We start from the raw sequence: 23,326 nt of genomic DNA on the forward strand, positions 1-23,326 counted from the left end.
AATTCATATATAATAACTTTATTTTTTGAAAACATTTAAATTGCATTATTTACAGCTATTTCTTTAGTTTCAAGTGATGAAAATCATTCAAAATCAGTCTCTTGTGTAACGCCAGCATTACAGGGTTTGTTTGTACGATTAATTCACAAGAAGGTTTCCATGGACGTCAAAGTGTCCGAGCGATCCACAGTGTCGTAAAAGCGTAGACAGGCCTTGTACTGCAGGAGTTTCTCAGTCAGGTGACTGTGTCCCACCCCACTACTCAGCTCCATGCTCAGATCTGTGTACCTGCTTAAAAACATTATAAAGGCTCAGCTGTCAGTCCTGTAAACACTCAAATGTTTCATTATTGTCATATTCAATTTTGAACCGTACCTTTGTGATATTCTCCAAAACACCAGTGTGTTTATAGTCATTAATATGGCCAGCGTAAAGAAAAACCTCTCCATGTTGCCACTGCCGAGGTTATTGGGATAGAAGTTTCCTGTAATTATAAAAAAAAAAAACATCTTTTCGTATTAAATATGAGTTCATGCTGTAAGATGTTACATCTACAGTAGTAATAGGATTCACTTTATGTCAAAAAGATGATTGATTGACAGGTGACCCGCCCCTTCCCGCCCCTTCCCGCCCCTTTCCCACGCCCCTTTTGGCATAGGATGAAAGGGTTGAATCTAGAGCAAAGGAGATAAGAGGTGATAAAAAGTATCAAAATGAGATAAAAAGTATCAAAAATGAGATAAAAAGTATTAAAAATGAGATAAAAAGAGAGCCATCTGTGTTAGCGAGATAAGATCAAAAGGCATCAAATGGATTTGACAGTTAGTTTTATGACCTATTGACCGCCTAGCCTTGATAATGTCCTTTTTTAACATTTGTTTTTATTTGTAAAGATAAGATTAAATGGATCAAATTGAATTTGACAGTTAGTTTTTTAACCTATTGACCCTTCTAGGTTTGATAATATCATTTTTAACATTTTGTTTTTAACTGTAAAGATCAAAAGGGATCAAATGGGGTTTGACAGTTAGTTTTATGACCTATTGACCTCTTCAAGTCTTGATCATGGCTTGTTTTAACTGTGGCTTTTGAAACAATGAGAGAAACTGTCTGTTTGAGTGTTTTGAACGTCGCCGCATCCCCTCTCCTTAACTGCAGCTGTGAAAGTGATAGTAAAAAAAGTGTGGAAGTTTATCTGTTCTGTAAAAATAGTATAAATTAAAAAAGACTATCCACTGAACCAAGCATTTCATTTTAAATAAAAGATTGTTGAAACAAACTGCTTATGAAAAAACAATGCAAATGCCCCTCTCATTCATGGCTCATGGCTCAAAACATAAGTGAGCAGCGTGCATCTGAATGTGTCTTTTTTGTGTCTGTGTGTGTGTGGGGGTGTTACATGATACCCTCCGCATTCCTGAAGACACTGTGGAAGTGAGGACAATTTATATATATATATATATATATATATATTATAATTACTTTCACTATACATGCTACCACTAGGCTCAATTTTTAGGAATCACACGGTGTCTTTTGATTTTAATGCAGACGACACTCAAATCTATCTCCCTTTGAAACATAATGACAAGCAAGGCCTAGAAACTTTGCTTGCCTGCTTATCTGACGTACGGTGCTGCATGTCCTTGAATTTTCTGCACTTGAATGAGAGTAAGACTGAAGCAATTGTTTTTTGGCCCCTCTGTTGGAAAAGCAAACCCCGAATACTGACTACGATTATTTAGACTCTAAATGAGAGCACACATTACTTTTTTTTTTTTTTACGATTTTATTATCTCTAAATTGGTTGCCAGTGTGTTATATAAATTTTGTTGCTAGTTTTAAGGCTTTGACTGGTCTTGCACCATCCTACCTGTCAGATCTTTTAAATGTGAAAAAATTAACAAGATCGTTGCGATCCTCAGACAGCATTATACTGCCATATCCAAGATCGTGCGTTTTCAGCGGCCAGTCCTAGGATATGGAATAGTCTTCTTCCTTTATCTGTGAGGTCTGCATCGTCTGTACATGAATTTAAATCTAAGCTACAGTCTAATGTTTTTACTCTTGCATTTCATTCATAACGTTGGTTTCTCTAAACCCTAACCTAGTGTTTTATAGTTTGTTATTAGTGCATTGTGTGTGGTTTGTTTTTTACTTCTCCATTTGTACAGCACAGTGGTCAGCTTCTGTTGTGCTTTATAAATAAATGAAATTAAAATAAATGAAATGATATATGTCACACTAAAGTTGAAAAACATTATGTTCTATATAAATTAAATGGTTATAAAATTTAAATCTAGTCATTTACAAATATAATATTTAACACTAACTATAGTTGAAAAACACTGATCTTCAAAAGTATATAAATGAAATGGTTATAAATGTGCAATTATTAATTTACAAATATAATATTTCATACTATAACGTTGAAAAACATGCTGTTCTTTAAAAGTATATACATTAAATATAAAAATAAACTATATAAAATAATATTTCTCTCTCTCTCTTTCTCTCTCCCCCTCTCCCTCTTTCTCTCTCAAACACCCTGCGCATGGTAGACATGTTCTGTTTGGGTGTGTTCATTATGAGAGTCACTTTCACGAGGAGGTGTCTGCCTTACACAAAATCTTACAAGGGGTGTATCACATCATTGTCACACCTGTTTCGCTAAGAAAACATAAAATCTAAACATGTTTCTACATATGGTAGCTATATGAGATTAGTCTAGATTTAAGAATTTATTTCAAAGAATAATCGTAAAAGTTTGAATATGATCTTTTAAAAAATTGTTTAAATTAAATCTTTATAGTTTGAATACATTCGTATCTTCTATTTATCTTTTAGAAGATTACTCTAATGATTGACTGTAACGGCGACCTAAAGTATAATTTTTATTAATATAGCCATAACGATTTTTGTACTGTAACAGCATATTCGAGATGAACCATCACACCCTCATAGAGACGGAGGAGTTACAGGACAGATAAGCCTCTGGGCCACAATTATGTCACAGCGTGTGCAATGATAGTCTGCTTTTCAGAGCTTTATTTATTGTAAATTCATTTAAAAGCATACTCTTAAAAGTTTAGATCTTTTAAAATGAAAAGATTGTTTAAATCAAATCTTTAAAGTTTTATTAAAATCGTATCTTACAAGACTTCTGTATAATATTAATGATTTGCATAAAATTTAACCTAAGTTATTATTTTGACTAAATATCGTTTGTTCACAATAAAATAAAAAATGTTATAAATCAAGATCTGTGCTTTGGTGTCAAAGAGTAAATATTTCAAAGAGTATTTTTGTCCATGTCGCATGAAATGAAAGTTTGTCACAATGTTTTTGTTTTAAAAGAAATCCTTGGACTGCTCTTATTTGCTCTTATGTAGATTAAGTTGTATCATTTAGAAAATCACCACACATTTTCAGAGACGCAATGTGCCTCTGTGGCCCATGACGCAGCAGAAGTAAAGTTGGTATTGAGCAAATATTTAATTTTACTCGTCTTAATTCAAAGCATGATCTTACTTTTTCCACGGTAGCTATGACCTATTGTATGTAGGTACGATATATCATTTTGACTTTTCTTGTATCCCCCAAACTATCCTTATTCATTGTGGAAGCACACAAGGGGAGAGCTGATGATACTATAGCAGAAAGCATGCCTCTTTGACCTCTTCGATTCAAACACATAGTGCTCTCTAGCGCCACGCTTTTTGAAATGCGTGTTGCGACTATGGTGACCGTAATGTGCAGAGAAGCTACGACATGTCATCCAATAGCACTTTTTTGAGTTTAACTATACACATTCTACCGTTACGCCGCCTATATGATGAATTACACAACCTTGTAATTTAGACCGTAACATTGACTTACCTGTCGAGAAGAAAGCAGGACTTCAGCGTCCCTTTCAAAGACTTTCTCCTTCATTAGCTCTATCCACCTGGGAAAACCCATCCCGATATTTACCCTCATTTTGAATTTGCCAGTCACGTTTCCTTTTAGATTACATTTTTAAGCTTTATCATAACTACGAGGATTGCATTATGAAGCACCGTGCAGTGCGGCCTTTCAAGCGCCTCTCACTGACCTCCTTGGTCGCTTCAGATGGTTTCAGTCAGCCGGTTCTGAATGAAAATGCGTTGCGGTGACTAGTGCTTTTTTTTTGTCCCTCTTCGTTATTATAGTTTTTCAAAATGACGGGACGACATGGAGGCCTCCATGGACTCACCCGTCAGATCATTGTCAGAGCTAATTTTACACCAACGAGATCATATTTATGAATAAAGACATTGATTTTAGCTATAAGAATACTTTTTAAAATATAATGTACCTTGAATTTCAGATGTGTAAAACTTTAAATTTTACAATTACATTTTTCAACCGAGTCAATCTACACGTGAGAGATCTTCAGAAGTCATAACTTCAGGGATCGAGAGAATATTTAATTACCCTTAAAACCAAAGATTAAGTTTAATGACACTAGTTTTTGCAATGTCACTTTTTAAATGAAAATCTTACTTTAATGTTTGAACAAAAAATTCAAAAGTGCTTCTTCATATTTGCTGTGCTCTGCCGCAAGGCCATAAACTGGTTCTTTTTGTTTTATAAATTGACTTTTCTAATTTCTACAAATATCAGCCTGATAAATATGGACTTAATACACAATGAAACAAGATAATCATGCTACGAAATACGTCTGACACAATGTTTTTAAGAAAAGTAGTGTTTTTAAAATTTACCTAAACCATGATAACAGATTCTTTCTTTTGACAGATCTACAGAAATGCATGTTGATTACTAAGTTTCAGGCATAGTGCAACCATGCAATGATTGAGAAAGCTAATATTGGTGTAATATTTGTTCAGTCTCACCCTCACGCTGATCCAGACATAGCTTTACTAAAAGGAAATATCATGGAAGTCGAAATATCAAACTTTGTTCAAAAATTGTTCTCTGACCCGAAAATAATCAGATAATGGAATGTTCAAAAACTACAATTAGATATTCTCCTGCTTAGTATGTGTGTAATTAGTTGGGCTTAAATATTTGGATGTATTTTGTCACACCATAGCGATGCAAAGTACCACACTTTTGTAAATCCTGTGGACTAACTTTAAAACATATTCTTTATACAGGAATCACACGTGTCCAAAACAACCATGTAAGTTTCAACAGACCAAATCACTAGGAAAAGCACTGTGTATAATAATTCATACACAAAAGTTGACAAATGATGGTTTTATTACTATTCAGATAGCTAGTAGATGATACTGTTTCACATTTTGTATGTTGGACCGTATGTATTTTAGGTGAAGACTTCTTTTACAGCAGTCAATATTCAGTGTTTACCTGCAGATAACATTTCACGGAGTAAAATCTAGAGATCAACTTGCTAAAAAGTAAATACAACATACAGAAAATTGATCAGTTTTGAATGTTTGTAATTGACATTTTATATACTAGTCGATTACGCCGTTTACAGCCTGCTTCTTTTTGCTTTTGTACAGTATGCAAAAACTAGTCTCCGACCGTGGTCAAACATATAGGAATTTATGAAAAACATGAACAGATATTTCTACACAAGATATTTCTTTCAGAACATCTTTCAGCTATGTCTACAAGACATCGACATGAAAAATGACTATTGCTGTTTTTTGTTTTTTTTGTTACCTAAAAACTATTATAAAACTATTATACTTCAAACTCGTCTAGAACAGTCATAGATACGCAGGTATTTTGTTTATGTGGCTAAACAACGGTTAGGCTAATGAATTTAATTGAAAAGTGGTATTTTAATGTGTAGGCATCAGTCTTTTAGGCCTGATTCAGAAAACAACCATTGTGTTTTATGTCTTAACCCATTTAATCCCACCGGTCACAATTGTGACCGCAGCTTTTTTCTTATTTCTGGAAGCTCTAAAAAATGTTGTTATTGACTTTGGGCAAGAAATTCAACTTTTAAATGACAAAACAGACTGTCTTGATTAAAATCAATTAATGTCATGTGACTAGTGTGAAAGGTCACATGACCAGATCAGTTCACTTCCTGCTTGCACATCTAGAAGAAGATTTCTTCCTCAGACTACTAAAATAAGTAGTATATAAAACATCTTAATTTACAGATAGAACTATCAAATTTTGTGCATATATTCTTTAAAGGCTCTACTACTGATATATTTTGAGAATTATACTCCTGAATTTATATTTTGCTCGTAAGACTTGTAAATTTGTTTACGGTCACAATTGTGGCCGGTAGTATAACAGTATAACAGTGCTTCAATTGAAAACACAGGTATTTGCAGATATTGCTGGGTATTGGCAATCCTACACTGAATATGCCACATCTGTGAGGAGGATGGATGATCTCGGCGAAGGAGAAGTGCTCACTAACACAGATTTAGAAAGATTTGTGAACAATATTTGAGAGAAATAGGCCTTTTGTGTACATAGAAATGGTCTAGATCTTTGAGTTCAGCTCATGAAAAATGGGGGCAAAAACAAAAGTGTTGCATTTATAATTTTGTTTAGTGCAGTTATCAGTATCCCAGAAACGTTCAATGTGTTGGACCTTCTCGACGTGCATGACCCCCCCTTCCCCCCCACCCCACACCCCCAAATTGAAAGTAACTGTGATAGTGATAGCTCAGATAGGGAGTCCCAGGGTGAAACGGCCCATTTGCCTGGTAGACTATTGAATGGCGATGCAGAGGTGAACTATCTGGAGGATTGTGCAGATGTTCATGAGAACCAAATGGTGTGCCCCACACATGACCACAAACAACCCTTTCTATAACATTCGGCCCATCTTCAATGCACTGAAAGAGTGCACACACATCTACCTGAAACTGGCCTAGGACAGGGCCCAAGTGTAGACATGGTCTAGCCCATAGGGGTCTAGCCGAACAAGCAGAAGTTCCTCCAGTGTGTAACTTTGTTCATAACAACCTTTTCACTCACTAAACCTTCTTCACGAAATGACAAAACGAGATATTGGATGTCTTGTAATGAATGTGTCAATAGGTCTAATTGAAGAATTTGAATGAATTCTGACTATGTAGTTTCCCACCGGTCACTATTGTGACCGAGTATAAAACCTAATATTTCACTAACTTAACCAACATAAAATCAAAAAAGGCATATTGTTTGAGTGTTAGGGAGGTCTAAGGAGTAAAATGCATGTACTCAAGTTGCAAGAAAAATGTGGGATTAAACAGGTATGAAAATTAAGCAGTTTGTGGCCTCTTCATCAAAATCTTTTAACATATACTAAATATCAATTGTTAGATAAATTATATGTGAAACAGGCTCAGTAGCATTAGAGCCGGATTCTTGTTTATATTGAACATTATTATTAAACCACATGTTTAACGGCGCTAGTGTTCTTAAATTGTTTACCACAGTTTCATTTTTAACAACACTATCGTAACACTTATCGTATTTTGTACGGTGTCTTCTTTACACTTTCACCCCATGGATATCTGTTTCCTGCAGTTAGCTGTAATGTTAGTGAACTCTAGGTCTTCTCTTTTTCATATACGACAGCATTCACATGGCTTGATTTAATAAATGGTGGTTTAAACCATCGTCTTCACTTGAGACATATACCACCCTAGTTTTTAAATAGCACTTCATTGTATATTTGAACCCTTTATGAAGATATAAAATACCGATCTCTGGAATATTTTTCGTGTAAAACATCTATGTAGGTCGTGTACAACGTCTATGTAAATCTATCTATGTTTTTAAAAATACAGCGAAACAAAGAATGAAGGCATCTTTCAATAAGTGACCCTCAAAATCTTGGCATACAAGAAAACACAGTACATTATCAGAAAATTACTTTTGTCGCTTTTTCTCAATAATCTCACCAAGTGCGGGTGCTTGATAACTGTTATCAAGCGGTAATGACGTGTTTTACGCGATATTGATATCACGTTTTAATTTCAACTCGATAAATTTGAATGCGCTAAAGGTTTATAACTGAACGTCTTAATAGTGGGTAAAAGTTAACTTACAGCCCTAAAAATTAACTTACACCCTATCCACTTTCCAAACGCTTGTTACGGAGCTTATTGCAAACATTCACGCATCCATATGTTTTAAAATACATATTTAAGTGTAATTAATAGAATTCTCTCTGGCGGCATATGCATAACTTCTCCTTGACTTTACTTCTGATTCAATGAGGCTTTAATCCATTATAGCCTTTTACGACGTCATGACCACGACACCACCTCCAGCGGGGGTTAGGGCGGACCATAATCGCAGGGCTGATAAATTTACACAGAACCCATTCTCAGTCATCACACACAACCCCTGGCGCTAGCTCTAATAGTCGCGGACTGCTGTGCTACTTCAACATCTCATCGAACAAAAGTCGAAGGAACATTGTCTGGTTGTTACACAGACTGTCAAAGGCCGCTTCAATCTTCCTGTTTGTCTGACGCAAACTACGCTTTTTCGACTCACAAGGCCTGGACGATTGTGCTGTAGAGACTTCCAGGAGAATAGAGAATCTTTCATCATCAAATAGGGGACAGAAAAATCTAACTTCTGAAATGGCGACGCAAAACCTGATGGAGAGCGACTCCCCGTCGAGTTCAGTCGTAGCGGGGGCACTGCGTCATCCGGCGTGTGAGTGTGCCACGGGGAAAGACTGTCGTTTAAGAGCTATACAAGACTCTATGTTTAAAGATCATTTTAGAGGTCCGATGGTTAGCTTGATGCACAGGATCATCGAGGCTGCGTTTGATGACAACAACGATTGCGCGAGGGATACCAAGCGTGTGAAAAACCTCATAAAAGAACTGGAAGTCATAAGAGGGTTGGTTGGATCTTGGACAGATGTTACGCCCATGTTTATAAACGGCAAAGAACCGGCCGGCATAATCCTCAGAAAAGTTTTGGATGTGATTCATGAATCTTGTGAGGAATTTGAAGTCGACGAACTACTCTGTATGTGTACGTTTGTAACAGATCTCTGTGTGTCACTGTTGTCCAAAAATTTAAAAACAGATGTGGATGGCATTGTTGAAAGTATGGCGAACTATGCCCTAGAGAAAAACCTGATTGCGTGCCGCAATCTTTTATTCTTGCTCGATCACCTGTAAATGTCATTATTGTTTTACTTCACTATGTTGAAATAAAAAATTATTTTGTGGTCATGTCCGAGCTCATAATTTTTTATATAGGATTCTATATAAATACTTTATATATTAAGTCAAGTCAAATATATTTATATAGCACTTTTCACAATACAGATTGTGTCGCAGTTGCTTCAAAGTATCAATCAAGACAACTTAACAGTGTTTGTTTATTACTGGAAAAAAAAAGACATCAAAGTTTGGTAGAGCTGATCAATGGTATGATGGGTCATTTCATTTGAATATCCCCGACTGAGAATGGGTTCTGTGTAAATTTATCAGCCCTGCGATTATGGTCCGCCCTAACCCCCGCTGGAGGTGGTGTCGTGGTCATGACGTCGTAAAAGGCTATAATGGATTAAAGCCTCATTGAATCAGAAGTAAAGTCAAGGAGAAGTTATGCATATGCCGCCAGAGAGAATTCTATTAATTACACTTAAATATGTATTTTAAAACATATGGATACGTGAATGTTTGCAATAAGCTCCGTAACAAGCGTTTGGAAAGTGGATAGGGTGTAAGTTAATTTTTAGGGCTGTAAGTTAACTTTTACCCACTATTAAGACGTTCAGTTATAAACCTTTAGCGCATTCAAATTTATCGAGTTGAAATTAAAACGTGATATCAATATCGCGTAAAACACGTCATTACCGCTTGATAACAGTTATCAAGCACCCGCACTTGGTGAGATTATTGAGAAAAAGCGACAAAAGTAATTTTCTGATAATGTACTGTGTTTTCTTGTATGCCAAGATTTTGAGGGTCACTTATTGAAAGATGCCTTCATTCTTTGTTTCGCTGTATTTTTAAAAACATAGATAGATTTACATAGACGTTGTACACGACCTACATAGATGTTTTACACGAAAAATATTCCAGAGATCGGTATTTTATATCTTCATAAAGGGTTCAAATATACAATGAAGTGCTATTTAAAAACTAGGGTGGTATATGTCTCAAGTGAAGACGATGGTTTAAACCACCATTTATTAAATCAAGCCATGTGAATGCTGTCGTATATGAAAAAGAGAAGACCTAGAGTTCACTAACATTACAGCTAACTGCAGGAAACAGATATCCATGGGGTGAAAGTGTAAAGAAGACACCGTACAAAATACGATAAGTGTTACGATAGTGTTGTTAAAAATGAAACTGTGGTAAACAATTTAAGAACACTAGCGCCGTTAAACATGTGGTTTAATAATAATGTTCAATATAAACAAGAATCCGGCTCTAATGCTACTGAGCCTGTTTCACATATAATTTATCTAACAATTGATATTTAGTATATGTTAAAAGATTTTGATGAAGAGGCCACAAACTGCTTAATTTTCATACCTGTTTAATCCCACATTTTTCTTGCAACTTGAGTACATGCATTTTACTCCTTAGACCTCCCTAACACTCAAACAATATGCCTTTTTTGATTTTATGTTGGTTAAGTTAGTGAAATATTAGGTTTTATACTCGGTCACAATAGTGACCGGTGGGAAACTACATAGTCAGAATTCATTCAAATTCTTCAATTAGACCTATTGACACATTCATTACAAGACATCCAATATCTCGTTTTGTCATTTCGTGAAGAAGGTTTAGTGAGTGAAAAGGTTGTTATGAACAAAGTTACACACTGGAGGAACTTCTGCTTGTTCGGCTAGACCCCTATGGGCTAGACCATGTCTACACTTGGGCCCTGTCCTAGGCCAGTTTCAGGTAGATGTGTGTGCACTCTTTCAGTGCATTGAAGATGGGCCGAATGTTATAGAAAGGGTTGTTTGTGGTCATGTGTGGGGCACACCATTTGGTTCTCATGAACATCTGCACAATCCTCCAGATAGTTCACCTCTGCATCGCCATTCAATAGTCTACCAGGCAAATGGGCCGTTTCACCCTGGGACTCCCTATCTGAGCTATCACTATCACAGTTACTTTCAATTTGGGGGTGTGGGGTGGGGGGAAGGGGGGGTCATGCACGTCGAGAAGGTCCAACACATTGAACGTTTCTGGGATACTGATAACTGCACTAAACAAAATTATAAATGCAACACTTTTGTTTTTGCCCCCATTTTTCATGAGCTGAACTCAAAGATCTAGACCATTTCTATGTACACAAAAGGCCTATTTCTCTCAAATATTGTTCACAAATCTTTCTAAATCTGTGTTAGTGAGCACTTCTCCTTCGCCGAGATCATCCATCCTCCTCACAGATGTGGCATATTCAGTGTAGGATTGCCAATACCCAGCAATATCTGCAAATACCTGTGTTTTCAATTGAAGCACTGTTATACTGTTATACTACCGGCCACAATTGTGACCGTAAACAAATTTACAAGTCTTACGAGCAAAATATAAATTCAGGAGTATAATTCTCAAAATATATCAGTAGTAGAGCCTTTAAAGAATATATGCACAAAATTTGATAGTTCTATCTGTAAATTAAGATGTTTTATATACTACTTATTTTAGTAGTCTGAGGAAGAAATCTTCTTCTAGATGTGCAAGCAGGAAGTGAACTGATCTGGTCATGTGACCTTTCACACTAGTCACATGACATTAATTGATTTTAATCAAGACAGTCTGTTTTGTCATTTAAAAGTTGAATTTCTTGCCCAAAGTCAATAACAACATTTTTTAGAGCTTCCAGAAATAAGAAAAAAGCTGCGGTCACAATTGTGACCGGTGGGATTAAATGGGTTAAGACATAAAACACAATGGTTGTTTTCTGAATCAGGCCTAAAAGACTGATGCCTACACATTAAAATACCACTTTTCAATTAAATTCATTAGCCTAACCGTTGTTTAGCCACATAAACAAAATACCTGCGTATCTATGACTGTTCTAGACGAGTTTGAAGTATAATAGTTTTATAATAGTTTTTAGGTAACAAAAAAAACAAAAAACAGCAATAGTCATTTTTCATGTCGATGTCTTGTAGACATAGCTGAAAGATGTTCTGAAAGAAATATCTTGTGTAGAAATATCTGTTCATGTTTTTCATAAATTCCTATATGTTTGACCACGGTCGGAGACTAGTTTTTGCATACTGTACAAAAGCAAAAAGAAGCAGGCTGTAAACGGCGTAATCGACTAGTATATAAAATGTCAATTACAAACATTCAAAACTGATCAATTTTCTGTATGTTGTATTTACTTTTTAGCAAGTTGATCTCTAGATTTTACTCCGTGAAATGTTATCTGCAGGTAAACACTGAATATTGACTGCTGTAAAAGAAGTCTTCACCTAAAATACATACGGTCCAACATACAAAATGTGAAACAGTATCATCTACTAGCTATCTGAATAGTAATAAAACCATCATTTGTCAACTTTTGTGTATGAATTATTATACACAGTGCTTTTCCTAGTGATTTGGTCTGTTGAAACTTACATGGTTGTTTTGGACACGTGTGATTCCTGTATAAAGAATATGTTTTAAAGTTAGTCCACAGGATTTACAAAAGTGTGGTACTTTGCATCGCTATGGTGTGACAAAATACATCCAAATATTTAAGCCCAACTAATTACACACATACTAAGCAGGAGAATATCTAATTGTAGTTTTTGAACATTCCATTATCTGATTATTTTCGGGTCAGAGAACAATTTTTGAACAAAGTTTGATATTTCGACTTCCATGATATTTCCTTTTAGTAAAGCTATGTCTGGATCAGCGTGAGGGTGAGACTGAACAAATATTACACCAATATTAGCTTTCTCAATCATTGCATGGTTGCACTATGCCTGAAACTTAGTAATCAACATGCATTTCTGTAGATCTGTCAAAAGAAAGAATCTGTTATCATGGTTTAGGTAAATTTTAAAAACACTACTTTTCTTAAAAACATTGTGTCAGACGTATTTCGTAGCATGATTATCTTGTTTCATTGTGTATTAAGTCCATATTTATCAGGCTGATATTTGTAGAAATTAGAAAAGTCAATTTATAAAACAAAAAGAACCAGTTTATGGCCTTGCGGCAGAGCACAGCAAATATGAAGAAGCACTTTTGAATTTTTTGTTCAAACATTAAAGTAAGATTTTCATTTAAAAAGTGACATTGCAAAAACTAGTGTCATTAAACTTAATCTTTGGTTTTAAGGGTAATTAAATATTCTCTCGATCCCTGAAGTTATGACTTCTGAAGATCTCTCACGTGTAGATTGACTCGGTTGAAAAATGTAATTGTAAAATTTAAAGTTTTACACATCTGAAATTCAAGGTACATTATATTTTAAAAAGTATTCTTATAGCTAAAATCAATGTCTTTATTCATAAATATGATCTCGTTGGTGTAAAATTAGCTCTGACAATGATCTGACGGGTGAGTCCATGGAGGCCTCCATGTCGTCCCGTCATTTTGAAAAACTATAATAACGAAGAGGGACAAAAAAAAAGCACTAGTCACCGCAACGCATTTTCATTCAGAACCGGCTGACTGAAACCATCTGAAGCGACCAAGGAGGTCAGTGAGAGGCGCTTGAAAGGCCGCACTGCACGGTGCTTCATAATGCAATCCTCGTAGTTATGATAAAGCTTAAAAATGTAATCTAAAAGGAAACGTGACTGGCAAATTCAAAATGAGGGTAAATATCGGGATGGGTTTTCCCAGGTGGATAGAGCTAATGAAGGAGAAAGTCTTTGAAAGGGACGCTGAAGTCCTGCTTTCTTCTCGACAGGTAAGTCAATGTTACGGTCTAAATTACAAGGTTGTGTAATTCATCATATAGGCGGCGTAACGGTAGAATGTGTATAGTTAAACTCAAAAAAGTGCTATTGGATGACATGTCGTAGCTTCTCTGCACATTACGGTCACCATAGTCGCAACACGCATTTCAAAAAGCGTGGCGCTAGAGAGCACTATGTGTTTGAATCGAAGAGGTCAAAGAGGCATGCTTTCTGCTATAGTATCATCAGCTCTCCCCTTGTGTGCTTCCACAATGAATAAGGATAGTTTGGGGGATACAAGAAAAGTCAAAATGATATATCGTACCTACATACAATAGGTCATAGCTACCGTGGAAAAAGTAAGATCATGCTTTGAATTAAGACGAGTAAAATTAAATATTTGCTCAATACCAACTTTACTTCTGCTGCGTCATGGGCCACAGAGGCACATTGCGTCTCTGAAAATGTGTGGTGATTTTCTAAATGATACAACTTAATCTACATAAGAGCAAATAAGAGCAGTCCAAGGATTTCTTTTAAAACAAAAACATTGTGACAAACTTTCATTTCATGCGACATGGACAAAAATACTCTTTGAAATATTTACTCTTTGACACCAAAGCACAGATCTTGATTTATAACATTTTTTATTTTATTGTGAACAAACGATATTTAGTCAAAATAATAACTTAGGTTAAATTTTATGCAAATCATTAATATTATACAGAAGTCTTGTAAGATACGATTTTAATAAAACTTTAAAGATTTGATTTAAACAATCTTTTCATTTTAAAAGATCTAAACTTTTAAGAGTATGCTTTTAAATGAATTTACAATAAATAAAGCTCTGAAAAGCAGACTATCATTGCACACGCTGTGACATAATTGTGGCCCAGAGGCTTATCTGTCCTGTAACTCCTCCGTCTCTATGAGGGTGTGATGGTTCATCTCGAATATGCTGTTACAGTACAAAAATCGTTATGGCTATATTAATAAAAATTATACTTTAGGTCGCCGTTACAGTCAATCATTAGAGTAATCTTCTAAAAGATAAATAGAAGATACGAATGTATTCAAACTATAAAGATTTAATTTAAACAATTTTTTAAAAGATCATATTCAAACTTTTACGATTATTCTTTGAAATAAATTCTTAAATCTAGACTAATCTCATATAGCTACCATATGTAGAAACATGTTTAGATTTTATGTTTTCTTAGCGAAACAGGTGTGACAATGATGTGATACACCCCTTGTAAGATTTTGTGTAAGGCAGACACCTCCTCGTGAAAGTGACTCTCATAATGAACACACCCAAACAGAACATGTCTACCATGCGCAGGGTGTTTGAGAGAGAAAGAGGGAGAGGGGGAGAGAGAAAGAGAGAGAGAGAAATATTATTTTATATAGTTTATTTTTATATTTAATGTATATACTTTTAAAGAACAGCATGTTTTTCAACGTTATAGTATGAAATATTATATTTGTAAATTAATAATTGCACATTTATAACCATTTCATTTATATACTTTTGAAGATCAGTGTTTTTCAACTATAGTTAGTGTTAAATATTATATTTGTAAATGACTAGATTTAAATTTTATAACCATTTAATTTATATAGAACATAATGTTTTTCAACTTTAGTGTGACATATATCATTTCATTTATTTTAATTTCATTTATTTATAAAGCACAACAGAAGCTGACCACTGTGCTGTACAAATGGAGAAGTAAAAAACAAACCACACACAATGCACTAATAACAAACTATAAAACACTAGGTTAGGGTTTAGAGAAACCAACGTTATGAATGAAATGCAAGAGTAAAAACATTAGACTGTAGCTTAGATTTAAATTCATGTACAGACGATGCAGACCTCACAGATAAAGGAAGAAGACTATTCCATATCCTAGGACTGGCCGCTGAAAACGCACGATCTTGGATATGGCAGTATAATGCTGTCTGAGGATCGCAACGATCTTGTTAATTTTTTCACATTTAAAAGATCTGACAGGTAGGATGGTGCAAGACCAGTCAAAGCCTTAAAACTAGCAACAAAATTTATATAACACACTGGCAACCAATTTAGAGATAATAAAATCGTAAAAAAAAAAAAAAGTAATGTGTGCTCTCATTTAGAGTCTAAATAATCGTAGTCAGTATTCGGGGTTTGCTTTTCCAACAGAGGGGCCAAAAAACAATTGCTTCAGTCTTACTCTCATTCAAGTGCAGAAAATTCAAGGACATGCAGCACCGTACGTCAGATAAGCAGGCAAGCAAAGTTTCTAGGCCTTGCTTGTCATTATGTTTCAAAGGGAGATAGATTTGAGTGTCGTCTGCATTAAAATCAAAAGACACCGTGTGATTCCTAAAAATTGAGCCTAGTGGTAGCATGTATAGTGAAAGTAATTATAATATATATATATATATATATATATATAAATTGTCCTCACTTCCACAGTGTCTTCAGGAATGCGGAGGGTATCATGTAACACCCCCACACACACACAGACACAAAAAAGACACATTCAGATGCACGCTGCTCACTTATGTTTTGAGCCATGAGCCATGAATGAGAGGGGCATTTGCATTGTTTTTTCATAAGCAGTTTGTTTCAACAATCTTTTATTTAAAATGAAATGCTTGGTTCAGTGGATAGTCTTTTTTAATTTATACTATTTTTACAGAACAGATAAACTTCCACACTTTTTTTACTATCACTTTCACAGCTGCAGTTAAGGAGAGGGGATGCGGCGACGTTCAAAACACTCAAACAGACAGTTTCTCTCATTGTTTCAAAAGCCACAGTTAAAACAAGCCATGATCAAGACTTGAAGAGGTCAATAGGTCATAAAACTAACTGTCAAACCCCATTTGATCCCTTTTGATCTTTACAGTTAAAAACAAAATGTTAAAAATGATATTATCAAACCTAGAAGGGTCAATAGGTTAAAAAACTAACTGTCAAATCCAATTTGATCCCTTTAATCTTATCTTTACAAATAAAAACAAATAATAAAAAAGGACATTATCAAAGCTAGGCGGTCAACAGGTCATAAAACTAACTGTCAAATTCAATTTGATCCATTTAATCTTATCTTTACAAATAAAAACAAATGTTAAAAAAGGACATTATCAAGGCTAGGCGGTCAATAGGTCATAAAACTAACTGTCAAATCCATTTGATGCCTTTTGATCTTATCTCGCTAACACAGATGGCTCTCTTTTTATCTCATTTTTGATACTTTTTATCTCATTTTTGATACTTTTTATCTCATTTTGATACTTTTTATCACCTCTTATCTCCTTTGCTCTAGATTCAACCCTTTCATCCTATGCCAAAAGGGGCGTGGGAAAGGGGCGGGAAGGGGCGGGAAGGGGCGGGAAGGGGCGGGTCACCTGTCAATCAATCATCTTTTTGACATAAAGTGAATCCTATTACTACTATCTACTTTGCACCACAATAGCAAGTTCAACATTTTCAAGAGAGATGTATGTTTACCTCCAGACACAAAATATAGGAAGTGAATGAGGAAAGCTCCTAGAAAGCAGCCACCTCCGTATGAGAGCGTTAGGAAATGCAAGGAGACGCCTCTAAGGTTGCTGGGAGTCAGACAGAAGGAGATGAGAGAGCCTGGGAAGAGGAACAGGAGAGATGGGTGAGTTTGGTGAATCCCTGACTAATTATTGGAAGTGAATCTGTGTTAGAATATATTGTACAGTGAAAAAAAATTGGTGTAGGATTTACTCTGAAACAATCTTCACTCCGAAATTGCTAGTATATTTCACATATAATTGCTAAGAAATGGAATATTACATGAATTGCAAATCACACACTGAATCTGTGTAAAACATACTCAAATACTCTTTTTTTTTGTGTTTGAACAGTTTTTCTTTAAAGTGATGCTGTTTATATATATATATATATATATAAACTTAATTGATTTGACAGCCTGTTTAATAAGCACTTTAAATAGACAGTTCACCAAAAATAAAAATTCTGTCATGCACTCAATCTCATGTTGTTCCAAACCCGTAAGGCTTTAATCTTCAGACCACAAATTAAAAGGTTAAATTAAGTCCCCATTTGTTGAAAATCAAGCTTTATATATATGTGGGGTTTTTAATATGCTTTAAGACAAACCATGTGAAAATTCATGTCAACAAACTAATAACCAATCACTTCTATGTGTGAACGTCAATGAGTAGAGGCGGGGCTAGTTTGCATATTCATAGAACCGCGTATTCTAAAGAGTGTAAAATTACATTCAAGCTATTTTAAGGCATGAAGAAACAATTTTTCCAGAATAAAAAAAACGTTTAATCGTGTAATTTTGGTGTTCAAAGATGAGGGACAAAATGATTAACTACAGGGGTACCTGAAGAGGTTTTTGTCCTTCCATTGAAAGTCCAGGTGACCAAAACTTTAAATGCAATTGAGCTGTTGCTCCCCAGAAAAGGGTTCGGAGCCTTTTACAGCTTGTGCCTCGGGGACTAAAAAATAACGAAACGTCTGTTTGGTTTTGATTATCATCTCTATCGCGGTTACACTCATATGACATTGCAGTTCTTCATCATCATGAAAGTTTATTATCTGCATGCGTTTTAAAGCCATATCTCTCTAAATTTCTGATACATGTTTTTTTTTAGCACACATATCCGAAGCATGCGCACAGAAAGCTGGATGCATCCCGTGAGTATTAAACTAAGTTCTATTTAAAGTCTTATTGTGCTAAAACGGTCAAATACATACAAGGTTATGTCAAAAACACGCCTGAGTTTACTCCTCAGGTTTCATTAAAAATATGTGTTTTGAAGATTAATCAAAGTCTTATGGGTTTGGAACAACATGAGTAAATTATGACAGATATGTTTTTTGGTTACTGTATATATTTTAAAAGTGAATTGAGAATATTTACACGCTGGTGTTACGAAGGCCTCTGCCACTCCCAGTAAAATGTACTGGGGCGTAAGCTGGAAACAGGTCATAGACGACACTTCCAGGACCTCTCCTGATAGTGTCTGCTCCACTTGTGGATAATCCTTCCTGTGGATTTCAGAGATCCCCGCAAGTAGTGCTGAGAGCGCTGCACATGCATGACCCATAGCTGTTGGAATATGAAATGTAAAGTCTATTGTCTATAGTGTAGCGATGTATGAAAAACAGATCACAGAAGTCACTTTCAAAACAAAGCGGCTTTCTGTTTGTCAATGTGGCGAATTCAACATCAAAATTTGACATGATGCAAGTCGGTATGGAAAGTTATAATAGTGTTTTCTTCCTAATTGTGATGTATATCCGGGTGAAACAGCTTTATGAAAAGTAAAACTGTAGGATGGGGTTTGATTTTGTGCATTGGGAATTGATTGGATGATTGTAGTTTGCTATTGGTCGATGTGACTGATAGGTTGTCCCGCCCTCATGCAAGTAAACATTTCTAGCCTTTCATCAGTACAGCCCCCCCCCCCCCCCATCAAAAAACCTATGCTCATATTTTTAATACTGTTTTGGATATAAATGGATATAGATCATATTTACCTGTAGTATAGTCCAGCTCTTATAAAAATACTGTTATAACAAATTATATGATCAATAAGATATGACTAGATATGTGTTTACATTGTTTTAACTCATCAAAATAATTTAAGCAAATTTAAACTTTTTTATATTGTTATTACAACTCTTTTTTTTAGTTTTTATATAATTTAAGTTATACGTCTAAGTTGATTGTACTTAATTTAAGATTTTAACTTTAGTTTTTGAGAAAGTACTGCAGGTAATTCAGCATGTAAGTGAACTTATCCCAATCTAAAAGAATTCTCAACAATTTCAGAGCTTTTTCAAACTTGTTTGATCACTTAGATCAATAGAGTGATCATTTGCAAACATGAGTTTGTTAGTTGATAGAAAACATTTATCTTCATTGATACATGAGGATTTATCTTTAATTTTTTACTGGGGCACAGCAGTATTTCACTGCGGCTCGTACCCCAGTAAAAAGGGTGTAGCGACGCCCCTGGTAGCTAGGATGCTCACTTATAAATGTGGCTGGTGAGGGCAGTATTTTCTTTGGAGACTGGTAGCAAGTGTGCACGAGCTCCAGCAGCGGTGCTAAGATCAACACCGGCAGAATACTGATGACCTTCATCACTGCTACTGGCAGGAGAAAACCGTTGAGTTTTAAGTTGGAATGCATAGTCTGCAGATAATAGCCAGATGGAATCTGTTAAAAGAATTGTAGAGATATTACAAAAGCTAATTTCTGAAACAAAGACTTGTATAGAGCTAAGCATTAAGGTGATTTTTCTACACACTTGTATACCTGGGTGATGCAAGCTCGATACAAAAGCTGAAGTCCAAAGAGAGGGAAAAGTTTGACTAGGATCTTGACGTTTTCCACACTGGTCTCACTGTAACAACCCCCATTGTTTTCCTTGGCACGGTCTAGCCAGTTGGCAACATCTCCGCTCAAATGGCGGTAATGGAGACAGCACATTTTAAGAGAGTTCAGGAACACACCGAGTGTAGTTAGCAAGGAACTGCCTGTTTTTTTCCACAGAACAAAATTACAAGTTGTTAAGGGGCAAAATTCAACATTGATAATAAAAAGAAATGTCTCTTGAGCAGCAAGTCATCATATTAGACTGTTTTCACTGAAGACTGGATATTTTCAAATGTAATTTAAATTTCTAATATTCCACAATATTACTTTTACTGTATTGTGAATGCATTTTTTAAACCCCTCTACTATTTTACAGTAGTGTATATAATGAATGACATTGTTAACTACCTTTATTTGGACGGAAGGTGAGCTTGTTGCGCACCATGTGTATGGCAATGAGGGTGAGGAGAACAGAGGTGAAAGGGATGAGAAAACACAGGTTTTTGGCAACTGACTGCTGAATGTAGGCAATCCCCAAAAAAACAACTGTTGAATTCAGATTGACCAGCCAGTAAAACCTGTGGATTGTAGACCCAGCATTTCAAACATCTTAAAGGTGCACTCAGTAATTTCTTCCTCATTTAAGACCTTTTCACATAAAGAAATATATAATACTTTTTAAAATAGTTATTAAAAATGATTATTAAATATTACAATTATTTTCTCACATCGACTAATGGAGGCCGCCATTTTGAGATGACACGATCAGCTGAATGCTACTACTTTATTTCTGTAAACCTGTTTAGAGACATTTATTTACGAAGTGAATCATGGCCAATGTATTGAGCACATTTCGACAATGTCATCATTAAAGGGATAGTTCACTTCGAAATACATTTTTGGGATGTTTTAGCTTACCTCAAGGTTCAATTTCAAGGTTTTAATTTTATTTTTAGGTCAAACCGTTCTTGTCAATCATATAACGCATAATAATCAGTCATATAATTAAACATGATTTTATGACTCGTAAATGTAAGTACACATTGATGGCCTAGACACGAAACGAGCGGTTTGTGTGAGAAAACGAACAGTATTTATATCGTTTTTACTTCTTGTAATCAGTCACGTCCAAGTTCTCTGAGGTCTGCGCATGTCGCTCATTTCGTGTCTTAGGCCATCAATGTGTACTTACATTTACGAGTCATTAAATCATGTTTAATTTGGACTTCTCTGTGCATGCTCTTTGAGGTAAACCCCATAAACGTCCATTATATGACTGACAGACAAGAACGGTTTGACCTAAATATATCAAAATTGAAAAATACTGTGGAACTAAAGACACCTACATCTTGGATGCCCTTGAGGTAAGCTAAAACATATCAAAAATTATGCTGTGTTGTGTTCAGATTATACAATAATAGAAATTTAGCATCATACCAGTTGAAGAAGGACAAAATCTGGTGTCGATCACAACCTTGAAGGTAATAGGCTGCCATTGGGCAGAGGATGGCACGGATGCCACCAATGCCAAGTGCCACAGCGACAAGCCCCGTGTAGAATAGTATGTGTTGCTGGTGCGGCTCAAGTTGATGCACAATATTGTGTGTGTTTATATAGAAATCCTCAAAAGGGAATGCGACGACAGGAAGCAAGGCGGTTCCTATAAAAATGGACCAACAACACACTCTTGACCAAATTTAAAAGAACTCTATGCCAAAAAGGTTTGGTTTCACTTTATTTTGGTGGTCCCTTTTTAATGTTGAGCCTACATGTCTACTAACTCTCAATAGATTGTTGGTAGAGTATTAACAGAGTTAGGGTTAGAATAAGTTATTCTCAGTAGAATGTCTGTTGGGGAACAAACACAATAAAGAGTTAGTAAATATTAAACAGACACTCTACTAATACTCTAATGATAATTTCAAAGTTACTTATAGTAAACAGAATGTTCCGTCACAATAAAGTGTTACCAAAGGTTCTATAAGGGTAAATGTCTTAGATGATTGCATACTTTAATGTTTAATAGGTTATTTCATTTGATTAAAGTAGGTTTACAAGCTATTTGATTCATAACATTTGAAAAAATGAATTCAAACCAAATCAATAAATGATCCCATGATGGGATCTCCTAAAATGAAAGGTTCAATAATGTACCTTTTCTTAAGTCATTTATCCAGTTTTCATGAACAGTTTTCCTAGACTAGGACCAAAGTAGCCTAAACCAGTTTGAACCAGCATGGGTAAGTTGGTTATTCAAGCATGGTTTTGTTATATAGCAATACTTAGCTTTGACTTTGAGTACAAGATGAGTATATAGAAATGATATGCATATATCTACCAACGTTTCACTGCGAAGGCAACCACTAACCGAGTAAATGAAGGAGTGCACAAAAACAGAGAACTGTTGTCCTTCCCAAAAACGTCTCAGCAAACCATCCCACAAGAACAGGTGTAAGTATGCTGGCTCCCACAAAGCATGTGTTCACCATGGCTGCTTGGTAACTGCTGTATCCCAGCTTGATGGTGCAGAAAAGGATCATATTGCAAACAATCCCAAAGAAGGTGAACCTCTCAAAAAGCTCCACGAAAAGTACACAAACAATCACCTGCAGCTTCTTCCGTGCCTTGTGCGGCTTGCTGACCGTCCCGCTGGGATATCGAGATTTGCAGATCCCATGATGGAGGTGGCCATCGTGTCTATCAAAAGCATCTACGGGTGGCATGCTGCTTCTAGAGATCTTCCTGTGGAAGTGATGTTAAGACGATGCTGGAGAGAAAGACAGGCAATTCCTCACAAACTTGTGAAATCTTGTGGAGGCCTAACAACAGAGCCTTGGCTCACGTGTCTCCAGAACCGGCTCACGTGTCTCCTGACTGAGGTTTCTGGGAAATGCACGGACTGCCACTATAGTATTGAACTTCTCAGTCGCTTGTACTTTGTGCTTGGTCAGTCTTGAATTTCATTAAGATGGCTGATGATGATGCAAGTGATATCAGAGATGTGAGACATACTTTTGTATTGAATGTCTTTAGAGAATCAGGGAAGAACTATGCTATGGTTTCCATGTAGAGAAAAACTGGTTTTGGATGCATTGGAATTAGGATTTGAAGAGATATTTTATCT

At 35.6% G+C, this 23,326-nt stretch overlaps 1 protein-coding gene across 1 annotated transcript; it reads right to left on the bottom strand.

Annotated features, from left to right (window-relative positions):
- Positions 1-58: 58 nt before the first annotated feature.
- On the bottom strand, positions 59-22,925 carry slc15a5 (solute carrier family 15 member 5). Its single transcript, XM_089127586.1, has 9 exons — positions 22,571-22,925; positions 21,640-21,862; positions 20,611-20,780; positions 20,143-20,363; positions 19,857-20,043; positions 18,739-18,927; positions 17,322-17,453; positions 376-484; positions 59-291 (listed from the first exon to the last, which is right to left on the bottom strand). The coding sequence occupies exons 1-9, from the start codon at positions 22,923-22,925 to the stop codon at positions 144-146; spliced, it is 1,734 nt and encodes a 577-aa protein (XP_088983712.1). The 3' UTR covers positions 59-143.
- Between the last annotated feature and the right edge of the window lie 401 nt (positions 22,926-23,326).

The sequence above is a fragment of the Pimephales promelas genome, chromosome 25 (assembly GCF_988280905.1).
Source record: "Pimephales promelas chromosome 25, fPimPro1.hap1.1, whole genome shotgun sequence".
NCBI lineage: Eukaryota > Metazoa > Chordata > Actinopteri > Cypriniformes > Leuciscidae > Pimephales > Pimephales promelas.

Coding starts and splice junctions, on each gene's coding strand:
- slc15a5 (XM_089127586.1), bottom strand. CDS start 22,925: ATGCCACCCGTAGATGCTTTTGATAGACACGATGGCCACCTCCATCAT. Junction 20,364..20,610: donor CACCTTCCGTCCAAATAAAG/GTAGTTAACAAT, acceptor GGAAAAAAACAG/GCAGTTCCTTGCTAACTACA. Junction 18,928..19,856: donor CTCACCAGCCACATTTATAA/GTGAGCATCCTA, acceptor ATATTCCAACAG/CTATGGGTCATGCATGTGCA.